General features: G+C 47.7%; 2 protein-coding genes across 7 annotated transcripts in view; one reads left to right on the forward strand and one right to left on the reverse strand.

The window, feature by feature from the left end:
* Positions 1-17465, forward strand: CTC1 (CST telomere replication complex component 1). 3 transcript variants are annotated; one of them, XM_052795178.1, is made up of 24 exons: positions 1-106; positions 190-338; positions 2872-3118; positions 4624-4820; positions 6456-6600; positions 6995-7297; positions 7469-7597; positions 7930-8156; positions 9682-9856; positions 9941-10141; positions 10377-10503; positions 10705-10819; positions 11161-11623; positions 11985-12074; positions 12363-12506; positions 12791-12861; positions 13651-13760; positions 14101-14266; positions 14516-14602; positions 14687-14846; positions 15312-15376; positions 15637-15799; positions 15944-16070; positions 16983-17465. In XM_052795178.1, the coding sequence occupies exons 1-24, from the start codon at positions 86-88 to the stop codon at positions 17159-17161; spliced, it is 3861 nt and encodes a 1286-aa protein (XP_052651138.1). In that variant the 5' UTR covers positions 1-85; the 3' UTR covers positions 17162-17465. The 3 variants fall into 3 exon arrangements, 2 of the variants coding, with proteins under 2 accessions (XP_052651138.1, XP_052651139.1); XR_008236419.1 differs by lacking the exons at positions 15312-15376; positions 16983-17465; XM_052795179.1 differs by lacking the exons at positions 15637-15799; positions 16983-17465.
* Positions 13260-26768, reverse strand: part of VTCN1 (V-set domain containing T cell activation inhibitor 1) — a 17444-nt gene continuing 3935 nt past the window's right edge. The window contains exons 2-6 of one of the 4 annotated variants that reach the window (XM_052795205.1): positions 24314-24378; positions 22494-22841; positions 21072-21350; positions 20204-20365; positions 18855-19486 (exon numbers count right to left, since the gene is read on the reverse strand). In XM_052795205.1, the coding sequence (XP_052651165.1) occupies positions 20244-20365; positions 21072-21350; positions 22494-22841; positions 24314-24377 (813 nt within the window). In that variant the 5' untranslated portion in view covers position 24378 and the 3' untranslated portion in view covers positions 18855-19486; positions 20204-20243. Of the gene's footprint in view, positions 13348-18854; positions 19487-20203; positions 20366-21071; positions 21351-22493; positions 23274-24092; positions 24199-24313; positions 24379-26768 lie in introns of those variants that run through there. The other 3 variants (XM_052795206.1, XM_052795204.1, XM_052795203.1) reach the window with 3 other exon arrangements.

The following is a 26768-nucleotide window of genomic DNA, read 5'->3' on the forward strand; positions in this document are numbered from 1 at the left end:
GGCGCTCCCGGCGGGCCTTGCGCGTTTCCCGCCTCCGCGTCGCCATGGTAACGCCGTGAGCCGCGCGGCCCGGCTTGGCGCTGTCATGGCGGAGCCCAGCGCGGCGGTGAGTGACCCGGGGCGGGGGGAAGGCTCCAGGGTCTCCCCGCGGCCTCGGCGCTGAAGCCCCTTTTTTCTGCTTCTCCTTAGGAGCAGCGCTGGCTGCAGGCGGCTCGGGACTTCGCCCGCCGTGCGCTCCCTGCCTGCGAAGGGCCTGACGGGCCGGAGCCGCCACAGCTGGACGCGGTGCTGCGGTGCCTGCGGAGCGCGGTTGGCGGGGACCTGCCGCTCGGCTACAGGTGACGGCGGGGCGGGGAGGGGAAGGACGGAGAGGGGTGAGGGGACGGAGCCGGGGGGGGATCCCTTTGGGCTCGGTGCCGGTGCTCTCCCATCGTCCATACGCGGCCGGTGCCGGAGGAAGGCCCACACACACCCGTTGCAGGGCCCGGCTGCAGCCCCGGGCCGGTGGAGCGGAGCTGGCTGGGTCTTCTCGGGAGCTCAGCACGGCGGCTGGAGCAGCAGCAGCAGGAGCAGCCGTCAGGCGAGCGCAGCTCGTTCATGTGCGATGCTTGCCCCGGATGCTGGGTGTGGGAGGGATGTTGTCGAAGACGGGGTAACCGCATGCGTTTTCTTGGCTTCGATGCGCCCCCGATCGCTCTTGCGGTATGATTAAGCACCGTATCCGCTAGTCTGCGGTAGGTAGAGTGTGTAACCAAAGTAGGGCATCTCGCTGAGAACAAGCTGCTGTACTGCACAGCGTTTGCACGGCGGCTTCCCGGCTGGATCCTGCTAGTCTGCTCGGGAGGCTGGTCCTGGGCATGGTCTCCAAGGCTGTTGGCCAGCCGAGGTCTGCCTTCGAGTGTGCACCTTCACAAAGGGGGGGGAATCTAGGGTAGTGTTGTCCCTATTTTAGTTGGTAAAAGGCTTTTGGGTGCTTACTGTCATGAAAAACACGCAACTTGCTGAGAGAGCGCCAGGTTGGAAGGTTTGGCTCGTCTGGATCTATTCCTCTCTTGCTCCAACTTACGGTGGGAGATTAAAACCCCTGGCACAGGTGGTTTTGGGACAAAGGTCAACTGGAATTGATTAGGGACTTGTGGCCTTTAATTTTATACTAACAGTTTATAAATGTAGGTGGTAGGTCTTTCACATCAGCTAAACTGTTCTCATCTAAGCCATATTTTTTCTATAGACTATATTTTACAATGTTTAGACCAGAGTTTGGTTTATATTAAGGGGAATTCATAGAGAAGAGTTGAAGGTAGTTGGTATTTGGCTTGTATGAGGCCAGTGGTCTCTTTGTGAGCAGCATGGTACATCCACGGCTAACCATCAAGCTCTAGAGCACCAGAAGAGGGTCCAGTTAGTTCTCTGTATTGGGATAACCAGGATCTGTTACAGGTACTGCTGTAGTTTTGGTTTCTCCCAAAAAGCAGTCAGCACGTGATGAAAACATGAGCAGCACTGTTCTCCTTGTAGATCATAGATACCAGAATTATTCCTGGTGCTGCTCCGTCTCTGAGGATGGAGACGTTTGCTTATGTCCTTTTCAGCTAGTCTTTCTGCTCTTCAGATTCCTGCCAAATGCACAACATTACCTGCATAAGTTTATCTCTTCTGATTAATTTTGTATATAAATACTATTTATAGCTGATTCAGACCCATCACTCGTCTAGACTGGTTTCTGGCTTTGAACCTTTGATATCTGACTAATCAAGTGAAACTCTTCAAATTCGTACTCTCTGAATTTGATTATGTCCCGCTACTGAGCGAGTGGGTGTTGTGAATAGAGCTCCAGTTTCACAACCTAAAATTGTCAGCTAACCTCACTGGAAACAAGTACCAAAATCACTAGCTGGAGACCAGTTTGTATTTGCTCTTTCACTGTTGATGTTAGCATGGACAGAGGACTCTCGCTAATTCTCTAGCATAGAGAGCCAGGATGTAAACAATGATGAATGCTGTCATGACCACACAAACACTGAAAAGGCTTAGAATCTAGTGAGGATGCTGCCTTGTTCTCCCATATTCAGTACCGTGGTCAGTCTAAGCATGATAGATGCTAAACTGCAGACGGCTTCACATGGGGTTGATTTGGTGCTACATCTCTTTCTCCCCCCTCTTCCCAAAGCCGGGAGGGTAGGTGGAAAGATTCAGGGCTAGCTTGGCTGTGGTCTTATAAATGAAGGCCCAGTCTAAGATTACTGGCTTGCTGTCTCTCAGCTTTGTATTGTGTAAGCTATCTACAGGAGAGAATTTGTTCCAGAACTGTCACAATCTTCATCTAGAAGTTGTTCAGCCTTGCTTTCACTACAGTTCAGCACGTTTTAGCACCAGATGATGGAATTAGTCTGTATTTAGCTGTGTTCATTACTGATATGTAAACTGTGTTGAGCAGTTGTTGGGGTTTTCCTCACAGAGTCTCCCATTCAAGCTAAAAATGTCTGATCATATAACTGATAAATGTCTGATAAAATAACTGTTCTCCCTCTCACCTCCCCCCACATGTACTTGAAAACATGTTCCACTTTATCAACTTTCAATTTTTTTTTTTTTTTCCAAGTCTTCCACATGCCTGCTCAGGTGGTCATAGTAGCAAAGAATGTCCGTTTTCAGAGATGATGCTCAAGCAAAACAGGTTGACTGAGCTGAGAGAGGTCCTTGATAAATGCCAGTGAATGGGTTGATTCTTGCCACGTGGTATCATCAGGCCGTGCCAATAGCTAAGGCTTTTCTGACTTAGCCAAGCTTTGTCCACTGCAGCAATCACTGTAATTCCCAAACTTTGCAGACTGAGGTTTTTCTATAGTCTTGCTTTTCTTTTCTTTCCAGTTTCATCTCCATCTCTGACCTACAGCGTCAGCAGTGCATGCCATGCTGCAGCCACCTGACCTGGAGTACTAATGAATTTAAAGAATGGGCTCATCAAGGACAAGGTGCTTTACCCATGCAGAGCGCTTTGCCAAGGACTTACCTGATATTGGTTGGCTATTTAACAGATGGAAGGCAAGAGGACAAAGAGAAGTTGGTAGATGGTTGCCTATACGTGAAAGACAATACTGGGATAATTCCGTGTGAGGTATGTCCTCAGTCTGAGGGATTCTGTGTTTATTCCCACTTCTGGGGCAGTGTTGCAGACCACCAGGGGCTTCAAACAGTCTGCCAAAGTCTGTAGCAAGGGGAATAACACATCTATGTAACAGGTGGGAAAACAGCAAGCTCAGATCCTGGGGAGAGGATAGAATATGTCAAATTTGTCATTGCTAGGTGTTGTGGTTTAACCCCAGGCAGCAACTAAGCACCACGCAGCCGCTCACTCACTTCCCCCCCTCTCAGTGGGATGGGGAGGAGCACTGAAAAAAGAAAGTAAAACTCATGGGTTGAGATAAGAACGGTTTAATAACTGAAGTAAAATAAAATATAGTATTAACAATAATAAAATATAATAATAATAGTAATGAAAAGAAATATACTAAAAAAAAAGAAAGAAAACCCAAGAAAAGACAAGTGATCCACAATGCAGTCGCTCACCACCCACTGACTGATGCCCGAGCAGTGATCTGCCCCACCCAGCCAACTCCCCACGGTTTATATACTGAGCGTGACGTTCTATGGTATGGAATATCCCTTTGGCTAGTTTGGGTCAGCTGTCCTGGCTATGCTCCCTTCCAGATTCTTGTGCACCTCCTCGCTGGCAGAGCATGGGAAACTGAAAAATCCTTAACTTAGGATAAGTGCTACTTAGCAACAACTAAAACATCAGTGTGTTATCAACATTATTTTCACACTAAGTCCAAAACACACTGTACCAGCTACTAAGAAGAAAATTAACTCTATCCCAGCCACAGCCAGGACACCAGAAGAACAAGTATTGAATGCGGTGGTCTTGAAAAAAGAGACAGCCTAATGTACAGTTCTGTTAAATTCTCAGCAGTATGAGGTAGCCTGGGAGACCTGGAGGTCATAGCACAACCCTCTATTTGTTGAATTCCAACTAGTGGAGCAGAAATAACTTTCTGGAGAGTTGTACTGCGTGTTCAGTGATGCACTGATGACATACTTTCAGGAAATAATAACTTGTGTGACAATTGAATTAAAAGCTTTCTGAAGGTCGTTGCAAGGGGACTCTAGATAAGAGGTAGCCCCTAGAGTGGTGATGAAAGAGCACGGAGGTTGTGCTTTCCAAGGAGGTGCAGACTAGGAAAAAGTTATATTAGTATGAACTTCTAACTGAAAACACAGGGGGAGAGAAAGCAGGTGAGTATTTTAGAAAAATAGTCTGAAAATAACTAAGCCTTGCAGCGAATTAATTATCACCTTGCCAGGAAGGTGTGACTATAGCCCAGGAAATGCTAGCTGTAGAGCTCAGCAAATCCAGATTTGCATCTAGAAGGACAGAAGTTCTCCGTGGAAGATAAGAGAGTGGGCAGAAAACACTGTTCTCATTTAGTAATGAAGCCCAGCAGTAGAGCAAGAGTTTGTGATGTGCATGCAAGGGCAAATTAGTAATGAACATTGTAATTAATGCTGAGAAAACATACTGTAACTCATCTCAAGCCTTTATCTCGTTATCTTTTGTCTTAGCTCCTGTATTTTCAACTTGAGTGGCTGGATTCACTGTTCCTTTTCCCAAGCTGGTCATATATACCACAAACAGACCAGAGTGCAACGGGGTATGTGGAAATCCTGGTGGATCCAGTGCCAGTAAATCTCCCAAAGGAAGTACCTGACAGCATTCCAGTCACCTACCCGGTATCAGCCGAGCTACTGCTTACCTCCAGGTAAGCACCCAGCGTGCTTATCTCCATCATAGCACTGTTGCTCTGGTTTGGCAGGTACTATGAAGAGCACTTGGCTTTAGGAAGAGCCAAATTCTGTTTCTGCCATAGGTAGAAGCATAACAGTGAGCAGTGGAAGTAAAAGTTATACAATAAAGCCACTTTTCATTAATCAGCTGTTTTCCAGGACTTTACTGGAAGTTTTTATTCTGTATTTTGACAAAGTAAGACAAATTTTAATTATTTCCAGATGTATTTTGATACTACAGAAGGGACATGAGAACAAAGTGATGATTCAACTTTCACTGAGGCTAAAATTCACTCTTTGGATTAGCACAACTTTTTCTTTTTTTTGAACCTACAGTGAACCAAAAGTATTATTGAAAGTAATTCTAGATTCTAATATGAAATTAATGTACACTACCAGTCAAGTTCTTATCAGATTGCTGACATAAAGGTGCCCGTTTTCTTTAGTGGAAATAATACTTACAGTATGTGAAAATGTAGCCAGTGGAATTGCAAATCTTACTGAAGCTGATAATTTCAGGTTGCGCTTGATCATGTTTTATCTTCTTGAGTAGAGAATTCTTGGTGTAATATAATAACAATAAAATGTCACTAGTCAGGCTGCTTTAGTTTCTTTTTAGTTTTGTTTTAGTTGGGTTTATCTGCTTGTGAGAAACTTACTTTAAGCTTAAGTGTTTGATTTAGCTCAACAGACCTTTCTAAAACAAGAAAACTATTTCCATATTTCAGTGTACACTCTCAGGCTTTAACATAAAGTTCCTCTGCTATTCCATGGTATCTGACCAATTTTCCATGTTCCTTCTTTAAAAATGTTACCAATAAAGTGCTGGTACCAGTGTGTGTGGATGTCCTGGTATTTCTTTTTAAAAAAAGTCATAAAGTTAGATAATTGTTTAAATGTTTTAGAATCAAGAATGCGTTTGTTTAGAGTAAGTGGGATGGTTATATTCAAGTCCCTTAGGAGTTGAAATGAAAATGACAAATGAAATTACAAACATTTGTTTGTTTGAAATTAATATTTTTTTTTTTCATTTTTTGAAATGAAAGTTTGAAATGATGAACAGAAATGATTAAATAAATGTCACCTCTCTCCTCTCATCTGCTTTCAGTTTTGCTGCTCTTTCACCCTGTGCTAAGTTTGTTAGGAAGACTCCGTTGTTGCTTTAAGGCCTCTTTTGTTTATAGGCTTGGAGCTTCCACAGTGTCACATTCCATGGATCTACAAAGCTGAGTTCTGTTTTCTGCTGAAGAATTGCTTGTGACTTTTTTTTTTTCCCCCCCTTTTGACCTATAATTAGCTTCTTGTTTGTGGTAAAGTTTTTTATAATCTGGCTGTTGTCATGAAACATGTGAATTTGTTCAACACAACCCTGCTGTCTTCAAATATCAACTTTTTTTAAAATGTCAGAGGGATTTAGTATATAAAAGTTAAAGTAAGAATCTTGTAGCCAAATATTGTCTTGAAAACCTCTCTGAGAGGGACCATATTAACCTTGTTGGATCCTTTATTTCCAGAAAGTGCAAGCTGCATATTTGCTTCTTTTGCTTTTGAGATACTTTTGAGTTCTTCTTTCATCTCTGATTTCCTTTGCCTCCTCCATTGCCCTCTAGGATTCCATGTAAGAAAAGATCAAAGCTCACTGTGGCAGGTGAATTGGCCAGACTCGGGCCTCTCCTTTGTATTCGCCACAAGACATTCTTCTTTCTGTTTCTGAAGTGCTTCACCTCTGCTGTTTGGGTCCCTGTGCTGGTGCAGGTAAGTCCTTGGAATTTTGCTCACAAAGTCACCGTCTGTATCTGTGTATGTGCTAGTTGATTAATTCTTTGAAGCTTGCTCTTGACTTTCCGGGTTGATTTATTCTTTCTTTTACTAGCAATTCTCTTTTTTTTTTTATTTTTTTTTTTTTTATTCCATGCACCCTACAATAGTCCTTGTATGTAAGAAGTCTAGTCCTATGCCCTGCAGAAATACAGCCCTCCTCCCTCATGCAGTTGCAGTGTCCCTGAACATCTTGGAGATACCACCCTTTTGCTAAGAGGGCGAGGCAGTCATCTCAAAGGAAAAGGTTTTTTGGATGTGGTTACTGGGTTGGGAAGAACTTTTTCCAGTGCAGGAGATGCTGATGTCACTTTTGGTTTCTCTGGTCTAGAAGCCCAACCAGCTGGCATGGCATCACATACTCCAGTTGGGTCGCAGTTACACAATAACAGGCCTGAGTATGTCCAGCCTGAAGAAATCTGGACACAGGATGTTTGTCACTGGTGTTTCTTCCTGCCTTCTGCCCTACTGTGCAGAGCAGGTGAGGGAGCAGCCACTGGACAGTGCTTTACAAGGCGAATCCACTGAATCTTCTTCCCTTGAGACTGCTGAGCAGCTCAGTGACTCCTTGGAGCTGGGAGTTGAAGAGGAGAGGCCAAGATCAACCAAAGAGTCCAAAATCATCTCGTATGTGGTAAGGATTCGTAGGCTTAACCTTCACCCACTCGTGCTCTAGGGTTTCAGCTCCTGGCCTGCAAGGTCTTATTTTCATCATGAATTTATTTCCTTATTGCTCAGGCCTATGAGTCTTTTATGTTCTGGGACTCTCTACACTCCTGTAACTTTCTGTTTGCTTTCTATTTAGGGAACTGTCACCAAAATCCTCAATGTCCAAGCTGGTCTCTTTTTACTGGATAACAAAGTCTGCTTGTGCCTTGCTTACCAGCAGTTGTTGAACTCTGCCCGTGGACTCCGACCAGGAGCATGTGTAGAGGTAAGCTGAGACTTATGAGTCTTAAAGCATTCAGTGGAAAAGACTCAGGCCCTGCGGACGGCTCACAAGTGTGTGGGTCAACAGAAGACTATGGGAAGACTGGAATTATTTTGGCAAGTATCTGGAAGAAAATTGGGGATCTTACTGTCTAGGCTTGGTCATGAGAGTCAAAATTACCTTTATCTGATTCCTCCCTAAGCAGTGCTGGTTTCTCAGGCCCATTGGGTTTATAGACAATCCAGTAGAGTGACAAAGAATTTAGGGTAGGGTGATGGGTTTGGGGACTGGTGGAAAACTAGCTGTCTCTTAAGTTGTATGTCTGTGTATCTCAGCTCATCGATGTCCACCTCCTGCAGAAGCCTCTGGTGTCCTTCCCTTTCATTGTACTTGGTGCTTGCCTGAGCAGCACTGTTGTGCTGAAGAGTTTTTCAAGGCTCAGCACCCCCTACCAGCCACCGGCCTCTTCAGGAAATCTCTACTTACAGCTGCTCTTCCGCTACAATCTTGGTATGCCGCTCTACCTCTGGCTGGTGAGCCTCCTGGAGATGTTTGAGGAGAGGTGAGAACAGTTCTTCTGGAGTCAGGCTATGCGTAAATGTGCTTTGTAGGCTACCTGGGTGCGTTCTAGACCAAGGGTTCACAAAATTATTGTGCTTCGATACTAAGAGCAGCAGCAAATGCTTCTGATTTGCTGGCCTAAGTAAGCTGTTCATCTAGATTTCACATCATGTCCAGTTGCTTGTACCTTGCTGTTGTTCTTATGAGAAAATTCTCTACATTTTTCAAGTGCATGTGCAGTAAGCCCACTGCTCTTAGGAAGCTGCAGCACTCCAGAGCATGTGCTCACATACTCCTGCCTACAAAGTTTTTCTCCTGAAATATGGAAGCACTGTAGGGATGTCTGCCTGCCAGCATGGTTTGCTTGGCAAATCAAGGTGGGCACTGAGGCTGGAGCTGGAAACGGCTGCTACAACCAGATCACAACCGATAAAAAGGCTCAGGTGTCCTGGCTGCTCACAGAAGTAGCAGCAGCTGCTCAACATATCACTTTGAGATATTCTGAGTATTGCCAGTAGCGTGAGCATTTGTTTGAGAACCTCTGTCTTAGCAGATTTTCCCACACATGCTTATCTCTGGGTCTTCCAGATGGCTTCCTGCTATCCCTGATGGCTGCACTCTGTTTGCATGACAGCCGTGGGCCAGTTTCTGGGTTTACTTCTGGGTTCTGTTAGTGAAAATATTTGTGTTTGTTCTGGAATAGTTATGGTTGATCAGTGTAACTTCTGCCTTGGACTCTAAAAACTGAAATGTATATATTTAATCTGGGGCAGTCAAGTAGCAGTTTATAGAATGCTCAGTTTTCCTGTGCTTTACTGGCACTGTGGAATTTTTACCATGATTTCCAATAAAACAGCTTCAGTTTTGCCCCAGGAATGATGCTAGCTATAAGTTTCAGTTTTTATTAGCTTTTTCACTTTCTTTAAATGTGATTGCTAAGTCCTGCTACTGCTTGAAAATTGTTCCAGTGAGTTAGTTGCTATCTCTTTTGATTTGAGTTCATTTTCTGTTATTAAGTTGTATTTTGACTGGCAGTGTGATCACTTCCAGGCATTCAAAAGCAGTGAGCTAAACTTCTGAAAGGAATGCAACGTGAGGAAAATACTGGAACAAGAGCAGTCTGTGGTTGTTTCTGTCTTGTGATTTTTTGCATCCTGTAAAACAAAGCCAAGTATACCTAACATGAGTAATCATATCAAGCTTAGCCAAAATGCATGGAGATCCATTTGTGTGACAGAGGGAGATTATTTTCAGGTGGTTTGGGTTTTTTGTCCACTTGAGTTTCAAGATTTTGCCAGTCTGTCCATTTCTGTGTATTTTCCTATTCCTTGTCTGCTTGCCTGGCATAAATCTGCATTGCCCTTAAATGTTCCCTTTTTTAATCACTTCATGTTCTTTTTGTGCTCTCCTTAGTTCTTGTCCTACACAGCATATTCACTCATAACAAGCAGAAAGAATCCATGACTTGCATGCAAAACTCACTAAAAAGTAAGGACTGCTAATGATTCTGTCATAACTTTTTTCAGGTTTTCTTGTTTCTTTGGGCGCCATCGACCATTGCTTAGGTCTACACACCAAAACGCTGGAGCTGCTGAGAAATTCCTTGTCCCTCTTCTGCAAGCTGTGGTGCCAGATAGAGAGGAAGCAAGAGATATTTATAATGAAATTCTAGCAAAAGTACACCAGTGTCCCCTGCAGAAGGTGAGTAGATGCTCTGTGGGCTGTTTCCTGTTTGTCTGATGGGAAGAAACTCAGCTGGTTCATTCTTTCTTTCTTTTTTCTTAGTATATGACCCTGCACCCCCCATGCCAGGCCCCATCTCTGTCTGCAGTTTGTCACATGGCAGAACAGAAGAGCTGGGAAGGCTTCAGTCCATCACAGCTGCTCTCCCCCTTGGAGGCACAGCACATGGGCACCCAGGAGCTGAATCGCAGACTGACCTGGTCCTACTGCACAGTCTCACCAGGAAGTTTCCAGCCCCGACTGGTAAGTGCCTTATTCCCTTTACTGTCTGTGCCTTGAGAGTTCCCGGTTCTCCCCATGCTTTCCAGCACTCTGTCTGATGCATGCCTGTTCCTCCTTTTAGAGAATGACACTGCTTTTCTCAGCTGTGGTATGTTGAACGCAGGCTGAATTCGGGCTGCTGCTATGCACGCTTTGATTTATGGCCTTCAAAGACGGGAAGTGTTTGATGCTCTTTGCAGCTTCCTTTCTGTTGCAGATACTACTGGGTGTGCTGAGAGTCTCCTCCAGGAGCAGTTCCCTCCAGCTGCAGGACAAGAGCAGCACGCTTCCCTGTGTGATAGCCCGTAAGGATGGTAGCCCCTTCACCCATACAGCTCTCCTAGGTATGTCCCACTAGGCTAAATTGGAGAGTGCTGAGCTTTTGCTGTTCTGCCATCCAGCTCCAAAACAAGGAAGAGGAGACTTGGTATGGAGATGCTGAACTGTCACTGCCTGGCCTTGTGACTTTAAAATGAGGAAATTGAGCTTGCTGTTTTTATGTTCTCTTTTCACTAGCTCAGCTCCTTTCTCTGATGTGTTTCCAGGATCGCTCTTGCAGGTGGAAAACTACCAGCTCATAGTGGAGAGATTCCTTCAGACTGATTTTCCCTCCTGGGAGCACCTGGAAAATCTGGAGCATGTGAGGGAGAAAAAAAACAGGTAAGTCCCTTTATTCAGTACACAAGTAAAATCATTACACTCCAGTTCCACAATTATTTTGGACTATGGTGAAGCTGCTTATCAGCATAGTATTTCAATGCCAAAGCAACTGTCTTTTGCTGTTTGGAGAAAAGGAGATCTTTATCAGCAACAAACCCACCATCTCCATTTTGTTCAGAATACACCCAGCCTGGTATCTGCCCTCTACTTCACCCTTTCCCGCTGCTCCTGCTGAATACCTGCAGGGCGCTCACCAGAAGTGCTTTTCCCAGATAACGGCTTGTTTCGGACAGCCACCTGTCAGGAACAGGGAGTTTCACTGCTACCATTTGTCATTTCAGTGTCTATGTGCAGTTCTACTTTGAGGATGTTCAAGTTCTCCATGCTGCTGAAGGACAAATCCAGAAATGCCTTAGGAGTGGGAACAGCTCCTCTTTGAGGAAGAAGGATGACGGCAGCTTGACATCTGAGCTGGAAGCCCCAGAGGCAAAAATGCTGAAACTGGAGGATCCCAAGCCAGATACTCACAGAGATGAGAACTGTCAGGGGGGCCAGAGCAGCACTATAAGAACCAGCTGTGTATCTCGCCTATTCTTGGTTACCCAGAAAGAGGGTCTTATGTTACGCAATTACCAACTACCCGGAGAAAAAGTTGGAGAAGGACGGGAGCTGCAGCGCAGTTTCCAAGCCACAGTGCTGTGGCTGGGCAGACCTCAGCTCTGGAGCCACCCCAGAGAAACTGGGAATCTACCGGAGCTGGAGGAGAGCGGCTGTGATGGAGAAGAGAGTGTGACACGGCAAGAAGTGAGGCAGGAGGCAGCTTTGGGGTGTGGTTTGATAAGGCTGGGAGCTGGCTCCTCAGGGGGCCTGTGTGATAATTAAGTATCTAGATTCCTAATCAGCGGGAAAGTGATTTTTGTGTTGGGTACAGATGTATGTTTATGCAGGCAACTTCTTTGTGCCTACCCAAGGGAGTTCCATCTCCTCTGTCTCACCTTCCTGTAAATGAATCCACCTTCTCTTACCCTTGATGGTGCTAACCTGACTTCTCAATCAAGACATTCTCTGCTGGGCTTGCTCTCTTCTTGCTGTATTTTTCATTTCCTGTCTTTTTCCTAACTCTTCTCATCACCTTTTCTCTCTCTCTCCTCCCTTCCCCCGCCAGGCACTACTGCTCTTTATGAGGAAGTCTCTACGATGGTTTCCATTTCTGCACCTGGATGGGCTGTATCGCTTCATTGTGCCCTGCTGTTCGGTAAGAGAGAGGTTGTCTTGCTGTTTTCTCTTGGAGACTTTTGCTGAACTGCATGTGGGAGTTGAGGAGTCAGAGGGTGACTAAGGTCTTTTTGAGGTTTGGAATTCCCATCTGTCTTGCCAAGGAACTGCTTCAGTTCTGTGTTCAGTTAAAATTCTCAGTGCTCTGAGTTCAGTGGATTTTTTTTTTTCTTTAAACCATTGTTCTTCAGTGGCCCTTTTTTTCCTATATAGCTTTCATCTCCTTCCTTTAATACTCTTCTTTCTTGCCTTATCTCTCTTCTCTCAGGACTTGGAAGTGTTTGACAAGCTCTGTTTTCCACCTGTGCCAGCAAAGTTTCTGAGCAGGTCATCCTGCCCCCTGTGCCTGCCTGTCCAAGATACCTGGCACTTACAGCATGAGACATGGATCTCCTGTCTGACTGAGCGCCAGGTACGCAGTGCGTTATTGCTCTGGGCTTTCACAGGCAACTTGTAGATCTCTTCAGAACTACTTCAGAAAATTATTGATACAGAATGTCTTGTTGATGAGACCGTTCTGCTCTAAGCACCATCAGAGGCTGCTGCTGGGCTTCACATTTTCCTGCCTCAGAATTAATCTGGGAAGGAAGCATCAGTTGCCTAACGTACTTGTCTTTAAGAGCTTGTCTTTACTGCTCTGGCTGGGGATAGCTATAAACTGCAATCCATCTGAGGCTGTGTCTCCCCCACTTATAGCTGGCAGCCGTGTCGGTGCAGACAGGCATGGACCAGAGAATTTCCTCCATTCCAGAAGTACTTAGCAGCAGGTATGTTGGTCTGCCCCAAATGACATATGACCGTGTCTTAGGGAATGGGTCCGTGTTCATCTTTATTGGAGACAGTACTACATTAAACAGCAATGAATTATCCACCCTAGGAATATGGTTTGGAAATCTTCTGTGTTCAAGTAGTCCAGACTGCCCTCATCCTGTTTCTCAAAGCTAAAGGGATTGCAGGTGACAAGACTGCAAAATGGTGTCCAGAAGAAGTTTGAGCTGCTGCTGGTGTGGACTAGGTCCCAAAGGTCTCTGCTAAATTCCTATCAGAAGTGGAAACAGGCGGAGCAGGGAAATGAGGCTGAATGTGTGATGGTTTTTGTTGTTTTTTGATTGTTTTAGTGTAACTTGCTCAAACAAATACTAGGGTTAGAAGCTTTTCTGTTCAAAGCATGTTTAATCTGGGGTGATATGCATGCACGCTGAAATCTTCACCAGTGCCTTACGGTAAACTGGGTTTTTGCTTGGCTTCCTCACCTAATTAAGAAAAACAATTAGGAGTTAAGCAGATAGGAAGGTTGTAATGCCTCTCCCTTTTTCTTCTTCACTGCTGAGCCTGAAGAAGCAGAAAGTGAGTTAAAGGGGCCTCTTGTCCCTGGGTGGGGTAGGCTGCAGCAAGCTGCCCTCAATCCAGTAGCTCAGGTGCTCAAGGGCAGGTTCCCCTGAAACCAGGCTCAAGCAACAGCGCTCCACTTCACCCTGTCATTTGTGGCAATCTTGAAGTCAGGCCTTCTGCTCCCTTTGTCTTCAGGCTGGACAGAAATCCTGGTCTGCTCTCAGTTTCACAGGTTCCCTTGTTTCTTTCTCTGGTGAGATAATGGAGAGGACCTTGTGTGCCTCTCCCAAGAATGAGAAGCCATCTGTGACTGTCAGCCTTCAAAAGCAGAAAGGTAAGATTGTGACAGCCTGTAAGGTAACGACAGGTTGTTTCTTGCTTCCTTCTGTTTCAGAGAGACAGTGCACTTGGCTAGCTGTGCTCCTGTATCTGAGAATAGTGGAAGTAGGCCAGGATGTTGCATCCCATTGCATGTCAGATGGCTGGGAAACCGTACACTGCATGTGTGTTGGGGATGGGAATGGGAATACCGTACCTGGAAAATCTGTGAGGTGGAACAGTGATAGCCTCATTGTGATGGGAGGGAAAACACCTCTAGCAGGTCAGCTCAGTGACAGACTATGCTACCTGCGTGCGAGTGAGCTCATGGTGCGTGGGGTTCTGTTCCTCCTCAGGGAGCCTGCTAGCCAGTGGTCACAGCGTGAAGCTCAGCGTCTCAGTTGCTCCAGGCTCCCCTGTTATGGTGGACATTTACATTGCTGCCACCTATCTGCAGCATCTCTGGGGTTTGCTACCTGGAGCCAAGATCCTCTTCCAGAACTTGGAACGCAAAATCTCAAGGTACCCCTGTCTTTAGAGCCCTGATCTAGGCCACAGCTCTGACCTCTCTTACTGTCTTTGACCAGCTCTTAATCTCTCCTCTTGTGTGGACTTTCTTTATCCCTTGTCCATACCCTTGTGTCTCCCAATCCCTTACTGCAGGTTATTTTCCTACCGCGTTACAGATGAAGATCAGCCCAGACATCCCAAAAAGACTGAGCGGTTTGGTTTCTACGAGCTCTTTCTGACATCTACTCTTTCATGTTGCAGATTCCATAATGTTTACTGCACATACATTGCCTCCAGCTGTGTGAGCATCATATCTCTGCCAGCTTCTCACCTACCTTTTCCTTCCAAGTGAGTCCAGAGTCTGCTCCCACTTTACAGTGTCCCAAGAAAGGTTTCTATGTACCAAGCTTCTCACATTCCCATTTCTTCTAGTCCTGCAGGAGAAGCCTCCTCCCCCTCACTAGTGTTTCTGTCCAGCTTGCAACCTCACCTGCAAAACCTGCCCCAGGCACGGATTTTATGCCACTTGTCCTGTGTACTGACTCTGTCCCTGCAATGGGTTTGCTCGCTTTGCAGCAGCATCTTCAAAGAGGTATTCAAGCTTCCACAGAGATAATTTGTGAGGAGCCTTGCACATTTCCTACTCTGACACATCCTTTGCTACTGTGTAGAAGAAATTCCAAAACCTCTTTTTCCAGTGTCTGAAAAGGACTTGCATATTAGAAAGGGGCCAAAGTGACAACTGATTAGAAGTATGTATCTAATACCAGGCAGGCTGGCAGCTAGGACTGGGGGTGAAGTGAGGATATTGATGGGGAGAATCCTACTCTGTTAATGCTCTGCTTTTCCCATGTTCACTGCTGTTGGGGTTCAGCACCTTGCAGCAGGTGATTTTTCTCTCCACACAAACTTTTTCCCAGGACACTCACTGGAAATGCAGTGAAGTTCTTTAATCCTTTGTGTACTTAATTAGGGGAGGGTTAAAAGAAGCAGTGGCCCTTCCCCTTCTCTCTCTTATACCCACCCATACATAGCTGTAGCTTTACTCTTTCTTCAGGGAAGGTGCACCCGACACAGTCCACCATGTCCATCACACACAGGAGTGAGGCAAGCCAGTGCATGGTAAGCACTGTAGAGATGGGGTATGGGAAGAGGTGTGTAGGAGGGAACAAATTACACCACAGAGGGGAGGGGAAAATCAGATCAAGGGTGGGATGTGGACAGAATAGCAAAGACAGAAGTTAGAGTTGTTATATCTTCCCAGATGCGAACAAACCTCTCTCTCTTTACTGAGATCCGTTTTCTGGGACGTGACTCTTGTGAGGGAGCCAAGCATTGTCCTGACCTCCCTCTGCATCTTAGTCTGCCTGCTCTCTCCATAGGGTGCTGGTGGAGGACGGAACGGGTGAAGCTTTGGTGCTGTGCAGGAACCAGCATGTGGCAGCAATGCTGGGCCTGAGCCTTCTCGAGTGGGAAGCTCTGCAGAACTCTGTGCAGAGCAGGGGCAGAGTGTCCATTGAGCATGGGGAAGCTACTGGCACGGGGGTGAGTGGGTTATTCCGGTAGCGATTGCAGCGTGCGGGGCTTGAGCCTCAGCCGGACTGGGTTTCCCTTTGGTGTGGGTGTTCCAGTGGCTCCCTGCCTCCCTACTGTGCACGTTCACTGGCAACATACCCTTTCCTTCGTCAGTGTGTAGAGGAACCTGAGGATCTCATTGCTTGCTACCTAAGGAGCCTGTGCAGGAGTCCTCTCATCTGTCGCCCTATCCTGCTGGATTTCAGCCTAAACAGGAAGCCCTCCAAGATTCTGCAGCCTGGTAAGCCAGCACTGTTGGCTTTTGTAATATTTAGCGTGGGAAGGAAGGGAGGAGCCGTCTCGCCAGGCTGGGGAAGGAGAGCTGCCCACAAAGCAGGCTCTTTGGAGGATTTCCATGGAATTGTGAATTCTGTAGTATAGAGCTAAGATGTTACAAAAATACAGAAATAATATTATAAAACTCACTACCTACAATATTATATATTTTCTACTTACACAGAAGCATAGAGCTGTTTTAGAGCAAGGTTCCCAGTCCTTGGATGGGAATGGGATTCTGGCCAGCCAGAGTTACTGTGCAGACCTCTCAAAACAAGTGGGTTTTGACTTCAGACAGGACAGCAGGTAGAGTCAAGACTAGGCCTGGAAATCCTCACCATGGCCACAGAATTTAAAGTGCTGAAGAGTTTTGAATTCATAGGTGCTGATGTCTGTGCTCATGCTGCCACAACTCTGCAGCTGCTGTGTTAAGGGGACGTTATTCTTAGCTGCTTGCACTAACACTAGCGCTTGAGTATGAGTCCTGCTGCTGCACGGGTTGACTTGCTAAGCTCACCAGAGGGTGCTCTGCTGTGGAGACGTTATCTTTTGGCTCTCATGTAACTCTTGTCTGTAAGGCCAGGCTGCTGGTAGTGATAGAAGACACAAAGCTCACTTCATCAGCTATGTGAGCAGCACATAGTTCACAGCATTTCACAGTGTAGAATGTTTGTTTCCTCCTAGTTGGAGGGATGCTGGCCAAATGCATTCATCTGCTTACATCCTGGATTCATTAATCATGCTGTCCTTTGAGGTTTAGCAGTTGCCAAGCAGCTGCTGCAAGGCCTTCCCTCCCCCAGAAACTTCTACAGCTGTCTGCTAGAACAGAGTGGGAGCCCTGTACTGAGCTGTTACAGGTTGTGTCTTTCCCCTTCAGCTCCACTGCAGCTGAGAAATTTTCGGTGCGGTGAAGTGGAGTTTGTGTCACAAGTGGGACCTCGGCTGAACCTGCTGTGCCTGAATGTGGAGGAAGTGGAACAAGACGCCTTAAGCTATCTGAACAGCGAGAGGATTAGGAGGACGTCTAGTCACTGCCAAGTGGAAGCCACTGCTTAACCTCTGTCCCAATTGGAGAGGAGTTATGGAAGTACCTACTGGGATTGGGAGCTTTTTTTAATCCCCTTTCCAGTAGGAGCATGAGCCTGTGAGCACAGGGTGAAAGGTGCAATCAAGAAGCTGCTGTGACTTGTGGAATTCCTGAATGGTCGTTCTGGACCATTGCCACCAGCGATACTGGGCTGTTTTTTTGGAAGAGAGATGTTCAGTACTTCCGACGTGATAGCGGTTGCTTTGGGCCTACGACATACACAGATGTGTATTTTATGTGATAGTATCTACTAAATAAAGCTATTAAAATACAGTTTTAATAATACCGTATCTAATTTAGTATTAGGGTTTACTTGCTATATGGGGAATGAGGCAGAAAGTAGATCCTTGGTTTATGAGCCAGAACCGGGCATTTTGCAGATCATTTTGCGAAACTGTACGGTCGCCACAAGGGATAGTCTTCTTAACCCAATTGAAATTATTAAGATCATGTTTTTAAAGCATTTCCTTCCTCTAAGAAGAGAAGGGAAGTGAATAAGTTACTGTTTGGAAACTAAATCATAGTACTAAATCACAGGACTATATGGGCATTGTTTTGCAGCTTAAACAGTGGCCCAAACATTACGTGGGGCTAGTAGCAAGAGGAAGGCAGTGAGCTGTGATACAAATTCACAACATGCTATAGGCTTGCCCATCTGTTCCTGATTAGGAAGGGGATGACTGCAATGCCACGTGCCAGTATCCATGGTGGCACGGCAGACTAACCAATACAACACGTGGGAGATCACCCTTTGAAGAGATTCCTCTCCTGTCTGCTTGCAGTGATGACCAAGTGTTCTGTACTTGCTTTTGGCAAAATAATATCCACATCCTTCATCTTGTGCTATAGGTTAGTACATTCCACATGCGGTTACGTCCTTGCCTTATTCTGTGTGCAGACAGCGTATTTGAACCGCTACTGTTTTGGGTTTTGTTTGTTCAGTGTTTCCCCCTGCCTTCCCCTTTCACCCTTAGTTTGAGCCTTATATTAAACTTCAGGTGGTGGATTTACTGAGCATGTGTAAAGGTATTTTCCTTCTCAAGGCCTGCTGGCCACTTCTAAGGCCAAAGCATGAGTGGCAGATGACCTGACAGATGCCACCATTCAACAAAATTCTGAGACTCCCTCCTGAAGAAGGTTGCCAAAACAGCCTAAAGCAAAGGTCTACACATGTTTTGCCGTCACAGGTTTTTTTTTCCCCTAGGTGCTTTCTGTGAAACGGTAACGATTTTGCTGAAGCTCACCCCTCACCCTCCCCAAAGAAAACAAAACAAAACAAAACCAAAAAAAAGCAAACAAAAAAACCCCCTCTCAGCCTGAAGAAGATGTTGACTGTAAGTGATGTAAATTGAGAGATCCAAATCTGATTTAAAAGTGCAACTGAAAGTAGTCCTGTAATATGAATAACATAGTAACAGACAGTGCTACAGAAATAGATAGGAAGTGCCAGATAACAGAGACTTACTTAAAAACCAAAAAGGCAAATTTGTCTTTGTAGTTGTAACTAAGTTTAATAACTGGTTTTGCTTCTGAATTTGAACTTTCGGGTAGTATCTTACTAGTCTCCCTCTTTTCCTCCTCATTATGTATGTTATTGTTCTCTCTGCTGCCACACTTGTTACTCACCTGTTGTTCTTTTTATTTCACATTACAAATGCAATCATCAATCCTCATACAGGCTGTTTACCTTTGCCAGGTTGAAGACCCAACGCTTATTCCAAGCCTGTTGGCTTTTTTCTAATCCATCAGTGTTTTGCCATTCACAACATCTTTTTCAGAAGGGGAGTTTGATTATAGTCTTTTGAGAAGACTGAATAGATTAACTGGCTCTCTCATTTACAGTTTTATTAGTACATTCAGAGAATCACAAGACATGAGACAGACGAATCAAATCTGTTTGGGGGGAATTAAGATTTGCTTGCTATTAGTACTCTGAGTTTGAAGGACCAGTTCTTGGGTGTACTGCAGGAAACCCTTTTCCTGTTTGTCTCTGAGCTTCTGCCCATGATCAGAGTTCTGGTCACTGGGTTACTTCAGACAAGAGAACACATCTTGTTCCTGTGATCAGAGTTTTTCCTTTATTTATGGAACTCTCCTTATCGCATTCCTCACTCTCTGAAGCCAAACAAAGTATCCTGTTGTTGGTGTGGGTAAGAAATAACAATACAAGAGAGAAATCAGCTGGCTTCATGTTTGTGCTGCTACGTGCTCTGGAACTGGGAGGAGCTCTTAAAGTTCTCGGCCCAAGAGGGAGGAAAGCATGAAATGCCGTCAGGGTAGCTGTAGTAACTGTTCTGCGTGGAAAGACAGAGATTTTCCTTTTAGCTGAACTTCTGTAGCTCTCCACTTCATCGCCGGTTTACCTCTAGAGCCTGCCACCCAAAGCCAAAGCTGATGAATACTAAAGGCGGTTGTCCTGTGCTTTGAATGTCCACAGCCCTCCTTATTCCAGGTCTAGGTGGGACTGCTCTGGCTGACAGCTCCCTCTAGCCCCGTTCAAGGTGTCTGTAGTAGATACTATTTCCTGAAGATGCTGCACTGTGTAGTGGGGTTGTCGGAGTAAAGTGGGTGCAAGCAAGGCTTGTACTGCAGCAAGCCTCATCGGAAGGGAGAGGAAAAAGCCCACACTGCCTTGCAGCTCTGAACTGTAGCCGAGGTTCAGAGGGTGCGTGGAGCAGCAAGCAAGAAAGATGTCTGTCTTTTGGGTCAGAGAGATGGTTGAGGAGGGAAGGAAAAGAGAACGAGGGGACAAGTAAGAGATGGCAGTTGATGGTGTAAGAGAAGAATCTCTAAGGTTGCAGAAAGCGATGGGAGAAGCCACCACGGAGCCTGTGGGAGGGACAAGCCATGCGTCCCACCTAAACCTGGGGGGGAGGAAGATGGGCACAGGGGAAAGACACATCCACCCATTCTTGCAGGCTTGGGATAGACCTGCTGCTCTAACCAAACTCAGCAAGAGGGTCTACATATACCGAGCATATATGGGTATGAGTTTCCCTTTCCAAGCTTACCTCCAGGTCCAGCAGTGTTTCTGATCGTTTTGTAGAGGCTTTAGATCGACAGCAGATACAGGGGAAGCAGAAGCATCCAGTGACAGGCTGGAAGGGAGGAGGACACCGACTCTGCGTTCAGGTTCACCAGCTGCAAGTTGGTCCCTCTTGTAATGCTGAAATCTGTAGCAGAAGAATAGTGAGAGGCTACCAGAATGGGGAACACAGCAGGGAAGGCAAAATGAGTGTGTATATTTATTCCTCCCCATTTTTCTGAATATTGATAAAGATAGACCCTGCTGCTTGTGCTGGACACCCACCGCTACAAAGCCCTCGCTGTAGAAAGGCTATGACTCTTCTCACGTAGAACAGGAGAAGATATCCAGGCTTTTTGGAAAGTTTGCTTTCCTGTGAATAAGGTGGCCTTTTAAATAAAGGAGGTGGGCTGGAGTCAGAGAGCTTGTCATTAGTAGCAGCTAAAGGAGCCTGCTGGTTTGGTACACAAAAGGGATCTAAGCTGAACTGGCTAAAGAAGTGTCAAAAGTTGGCATTTTTGGTTGGTTGGTTTGCTTTGGGTTAACATTCAAAGGAATACGTTCTTCTGAAGCGTGTCCTTCCTTCCTTCCTTCCCATTCCCTGGCAGTTCTGTCCCCGTGCTGAGGGAGCAATCCTTACCATAAAAACAATCTGAAATAGCAGGACCAAACACAGACCCTTTCCTTCATCCCAGGGACAGAGGGAGAGGCTTGAATTAACCATGGATTTCGGTCCCTTCCTTGACTGAAACCACTCACTGACACAGGGGAGGCAATGCTGCAGGAACCCCCTGACCCACACAGGGTCTCTTCTTCCCCCACGCCTGTGGTCTCTGGGTGGTGGTAAACTCTACCTGTCACTTTGACGTTGCCTGTAGCCTTGGCAATGTTGTTTTCAATCACGCAGGTGTAGGTGGCATTAGCAGTAATGTTGTGCAGAAAGGAAACCACTTTCAGAGTGATGTTTTCAGCGTTCAGCTCGTAGCTGGTGTTGGCAACGTGAGGTAGGTACCCCCCGGCGTCGCTGTAGGCTGTCCAGTGCACGGCGGGTCGAGGGAACCAGCGCGGTGCTTCGCACTGCAACGTGTCCCCACCGCTGCTGTTCTCCACGTGCACCCTGGGGGTGCTGAAGGCTTTGGGAGGGAAAAACGGGGAGAGAGTCAAAAAGAAAAGGCAAATGTCTAGGAACTGGGCATGAAACACGCAACCGCAGCTGCTGGTCAGTCCCAGGTATTTCTAGGGTACTTGCTGCTTAGCATCGCAGCACCACAAGTAGTCAAACCAAACGCAGGGGCTCAGAGGGAGGTCTGTACAGCTTGGGCTGCAGCAGGGTGACTACAGGGGAGCTAAAACTCCTAGGATAAGGCGGTCCGGTGTGACAAGATCTGCTGAGATCATGGCACAGCTTTAGTGTCTTTAAGTGATTCTGCTTCACAGTTACGAGCTGGGTCCTGGGCTCATAAACTAAGCCTTTGCCAAGAGCTTCTGGACATCCAGGCTCCCAGGGGAGACCGGGCTCGGGTTGTGGCTGGCGTGAGACTGCCCGTGTCTCCCGAATGGCCCGGCTTCCCCACGCAGGAACTGCAGCTGGCACAGCTCCGCTTGCCTCTGGTGGAGGCTAGGGGCTGAACAGGAGGCACTTGCTATTCTGGGCAGGGAGAGGCATGCCAAAAATGATTGCTGTTATCAGAGGCTGGGGGAAGGGGAAGATGACTCACCCTCTCCGCTGACTGAGAAGGGCGCCTGACCAACACCTATGGCTTCGTGATGTGACTCTGATGCTAAATGGGGCTGCAGCCAAGGGAAGCTCCATCTGTACCTGCTGAAGCTGAGGGCAGACTAAGGTGTCGCCTGAGCTGTAGGATTTATGCCAACATCCCTGGATTAAATGAGACATTTAAAGCCTATTGCAAACAGGTGTAAAATCTGGATCTTTATAAGATCAATTAGCTACTCCCATTCTCAGGGGGGTCTTTGTAGTCACTTAAGTAGCTGGTAGACTACATGTGGTAAATAGAAGAAAAAAGACAACTGAGAGCATTAAAATAATCATCTTTTCTGGAACAAGGATGTGGAAAGAGTGGGTAAGGCCATAAACACCTCTGGAAAAGCCAAAAATACCCCAGTCCTACTCAGGGCTGCAGGGCTTGACATTGGCTGCTGGAGGAGCGGGTGCCGCTCGCACAGCCTCTAGCATCAGCTTAACTGCGGGTAGGTCCGACCAAGTCACCTTAGCCTGCGTTTTGCAGCAGGATTTTCTTCCTCGTACCCCTCACCTCCTGTCCTGTACCGAAGCACCGCCACTCCGCTCCCTCTGGCCGTGGTGACGGAGCACCGGTAAGTGCCGGCATCGGAGAGCTGCACGTCCCTCAGCTCCAGGGAAGCGTTGCCACCGATCACTTGGTCCGCGAACACCGCCGTGCGGCCCTGAAACAACGCGTCTTGCTCTTGCAGGTGGTCCTTCCCACCTTTAAACTCATGTACCAGCCCGGCTACTCCCGCCTTGGCCCACCGGATCGCTATGCTGCCCATCCGGATGTCGGGCTCGAAAGTGCAGCCCAGGATGCCGCGCTGGCCGATGTTCCCAGGAGAAGTCAGCGTCGTCACGCTGATGGAACGTTTTCCTGCAAGGGGAAAGCAAGGAGGCATGAGAAAGGCAAGACAATGAGCACAGAGAAAGGCCAGACCACCCTGCGGCTGCCGTGCACCAACCCCGAGGCTGAACGGGCACCGGCACATTGCAAGGACACCAGTACCAGCTACGAGTGCTGCTAGCAGAGGTCAGCTCCCATGGCTTATATACCAAAACAAAGAATAGGAGCTTTTCTTTAGCAGGCAGCGTGGTTCAAAAAGTAGCTCCTCTTATCTGTTTGAGAAGAATTCACGTGGTGTTTTCTTGCTTGCTAATATGTATCAGGGATTTTTTCTCTCTGCTGCCAGAAGAGCGTGATTTTTGTGTCTTTTCTTAGTCAGGACCTCCCTTTATGCAATATAAACATGATTGCAAGGCGTAATGCTGGCAGAGAAATAAAAGGCTGGTCTTTCACTCTTACTGGAATCCAAACAGTTTTCTTTCATTTAAGAAAAGTCAGCATTTCCCTTCCCTGGGAACACAGATCGCTTCTCAAGTCAAATCCTAACCAGCGAGCTTGAGAATTAACACCTTCCTGGAACCGGGTCCGCTTTCCCGTGCAGCCCTTCCCTACACGTCCTCACTCAGCATGCCCTGAGGAGGCTGCGTTTTGGGCAACACCAAAGCAACGCATTTTTGTTGTCCCTGAGGGAGCAGGGGAATGTGCCCCATCCTGGCAGATGCTGTCTGAGTTCGCAATAAATACCATCTCCTCCTATCTGGGAGAAGGAGCATGGTATGTGCAGGACTTTCTGTATGTGGAGGTTTAGAGCTCCAAGCCCAAGGAAATTTCAGCTAACACAACACTACGTCTCCAGCAGCACAGGCTGCACTACACTTATCGACCCCTTGCCTCAGCTGGCTTCCCATTCCGGTTGCTAACATAGCAGATAACTAAAAAAAAAAAACCCAAACAAAAAAAGGCCTTAATTTCTGCTGTGAAAGCACAGATCAGGAACTCACTTCCCAGGGCAAAATGGAGCCGCCCCGCAGGGCTCACAAGTGCACAGCCACCGCTGCAGCCTGGGGCCAGCCCGCTGACAAGTTTTCGCAGAAATTAAGAGCCAACACAGATATCCTCATTCAGCTCTGAATGCCAAGTGCTGGTGTCTTCTAATCCACTATGAGCACATGTGTGTGTGAGTGTGTGTGTGTGTGTAAACCCCTGCATTATTTAAAACCAACAAGAGCTTACAGTCTCCAAGGAGAGCACAGCCTGTGGTTTAATGCCATGGAGTCATACCTTGTTGAGAAAGGCCAGAAATGAAGTCACCTGTGCAGTCTTAATTCAGCCATCTGGTACATAAAATCTATAAAAAGTGATCCTTCATTAAAGGGTTGTAGGTGGCACTTCCACACAAGATCACACGTCAGCCCATGCATGGGATGGAGACACGGAGGTAGAGGCAGGGCAGAAGTTCGTCGCCCCTCTGGTAACAGCAAGAAATCTGAGCAGCCACATACCTGAGACACCAAACCCGATGATCAGGGCAATCACCGCAGCCAGGATGATAATGACCGTAGTCATGCTATTTGGGGAAAAAAGAAAGGACAACATTACCGCACAGCCCACCTCCTTCACACCCTACGCCTACGCTGCACGTCTGCAGAGCTGCCGGCAGGAAGGAGAGGTCGAGGCGGGTAAAAGCCGCAGACTTAGAGCAAGGTGGACCGGTGAAACACACGACCACAGCAGTGACGAACATTCGGGTCAACACTTGTCTTCAAAGGTGAGGGACCGTGTGGCGGGAGGAAAGGAGACCCGGGCTTTGCCTTTAGCAGGAGGCAGCAGGTCCCAGTGGAGGATGCTCCTCTCTGCATCCCCCGGGGCATAAGCGAGCGGGGCAGTCCCTGCTGGCTCTTGGGAGGGACCAGTTGCCCAGGGAGGCGAGCAGACCACTGAGACAGGCCCCTGACCCCAGGAGACACCCAGTATGAGCCAAACAGCGGGAAGGAGGGGGCTGAAAACAGGGAGCAGCACAGCTCAAGCCTTGCTGACCGCAACCTATCTCCGGCACAGGCCTGGCTTGGACAAACCCATAAGTATGGCTGGGTGGAGGCTCCCACCGCAGCCGGCGGAGCTGTCACACGTGGTTCTGGGCACGTTTTCATGTGGACTGGGGGATTGTGGCAATGACCTCGGCTCCCCACCAGAGCAAGACCTGAAGCAGCTCCCCACAAAAACCCACAGGTACATCCCGGGGCAAGCAGCTCCTGTGCTCATGCCTGACAGTCTCACAGGAGTGCTGGGCTCAGCTCTGCTCAGGATTGTCAGAGGAGAAGCCCAGAGAGCTGCAGGAGGTCCTCACAGGGGACTTTACCCCATTCCCAAGCCCGGCAGGGCGCTGGAGGGAGCTGTGTTGCGGGAGGCATGGGCACCAACAGCGGCCACTCCGCACCAGCGACCGGGGCTGCCAGCCCAAGGCTTGTTTTGCTCCGTTGTACAACAGAAACTCTTGAGCTGCTGCTTCCCATCTCATCCCCAGGCAGGACCAGGCTCCGAGATGTCACGGCCCTTCTGCCCACACAAAAATAGCTGTTCCGCTTCAGCAGTGTCTGCCGACTTGCAGCACACTCTTTCCCAAAACATCGGGGAGCCTCCTGCACGAGTGCCCTTCGGTGTCTGTACAACTGCAAACTCCTCCCCCCGTTAATGTGTGGCTGCATCAGTCGTTTGCACAATCGTGCCTCAATCACTGCAAATGCCACGATCACAGGGCTGGTACGGAGCTCTAGGGAGTTGCACCACGTGAAGAAGCCCCTCTTGCAGAGAGCAGCAGGGAAGGGAGAATGGGAAGATGAGTTGAAAGAGGGGATGGAGAGGAGGGGAGATGTTGCAGAAGGCTTGCTTGCCCTCCTGCCGCCTCCCTTCCATCATCATCCTTAAAGCCAGTAGAAAGTGGTCTGAGGAAGCCCTTTCTGCACTTGCCAGTGTGCTCAGGAGAAGGGATCAGACCTGTGTGTTTCACCACGAGTATGCGGTAAGTCCATATAAAGGTTCATATGAGTCCATATATACATTCACATCCATACCAAGCCCTCCCTGCCTAGCTGCCCTCAGAGCTGGGAGGTGTCACATTTGGCTTCCCCCCTGTTCTCACCAGCTTTCACTCATGACCAGGGTGAACAGCAGTTCTCCACCTGCCCCCTTCCCAGTGCCCTGCAGCTGCGGTCACAGCTGACCCTATGGAGGAGGAAAGCGGTGGATATCCTCCAGCCGCGGGCACTGGGCAGCTGGGGACCCATCACCAGCCACCGCTTCCCCTGGGGACCTGTGGGATGGGGACTTTGTTTGTTGGTTCATGTGGATCCCGCAGAGTGACAGCTCCCAGCAAAGATTTGTCATGTTCCACAGGGCTCGGGCAGGGTCTCGGCCAGGCTCACTGGGGGACAACCCTGTGTTTTCCTATTCTGGGGTAGATACCAAGCCTCTTGCGTATGCTGAATAACATCTATCTCTTTGAGGAGCTCCACCAATTTCTACGGAGCTGATCCCAGCATGACATCGTTGCTATAAACTCAGCCAAGGTTGCCACGACCAGCCTCAGCTCTCACGCCTGGGAAGCACGGAGCAAGCAGCAGCCATGCTGTCGCACAGCAGCTGTGGCTCGCCTTCACCCCTCTAGCTTAAAATCCTCCTTCCCAAGAGTGGGCAGGGAAGAAATTGCTGGGAGCTGAGGGATGCTGCCTGCAGGTTACAGGGGATTTCATCAGTAAATGCCGGAGGTGCTATGGCAGGGGACAAGCAGCCAGGATGCCCTCCTATGCAGACCCTGAATGCTTCAGGTGCCACCACACTTGCCTCTGGTCCTCGAAAGGACCCTCTGGCCTGAACACCACCTCTGCTCAAACACTCCACCGGGCAAAACCGTCCTCACCTCGCTCACAGACAAACACAAACCAGCACAAACAGGCCAGC

Source organism: Harpia harpyja, chromosome 8 (genome assembly GCF_026419915.1).
Source record: "Harpia harpyja isolate bHarHar1 chromosome 8, bHarHar1 primary haplotype, whole genome shotgun sequence".
In the NCBI taxonomy this organism is placed as follows: Eukaryota; Metazoa; Chordata; class Aves; order Accipitriformes; family Accipitridae; genus Harpia; species Harpia harpyja.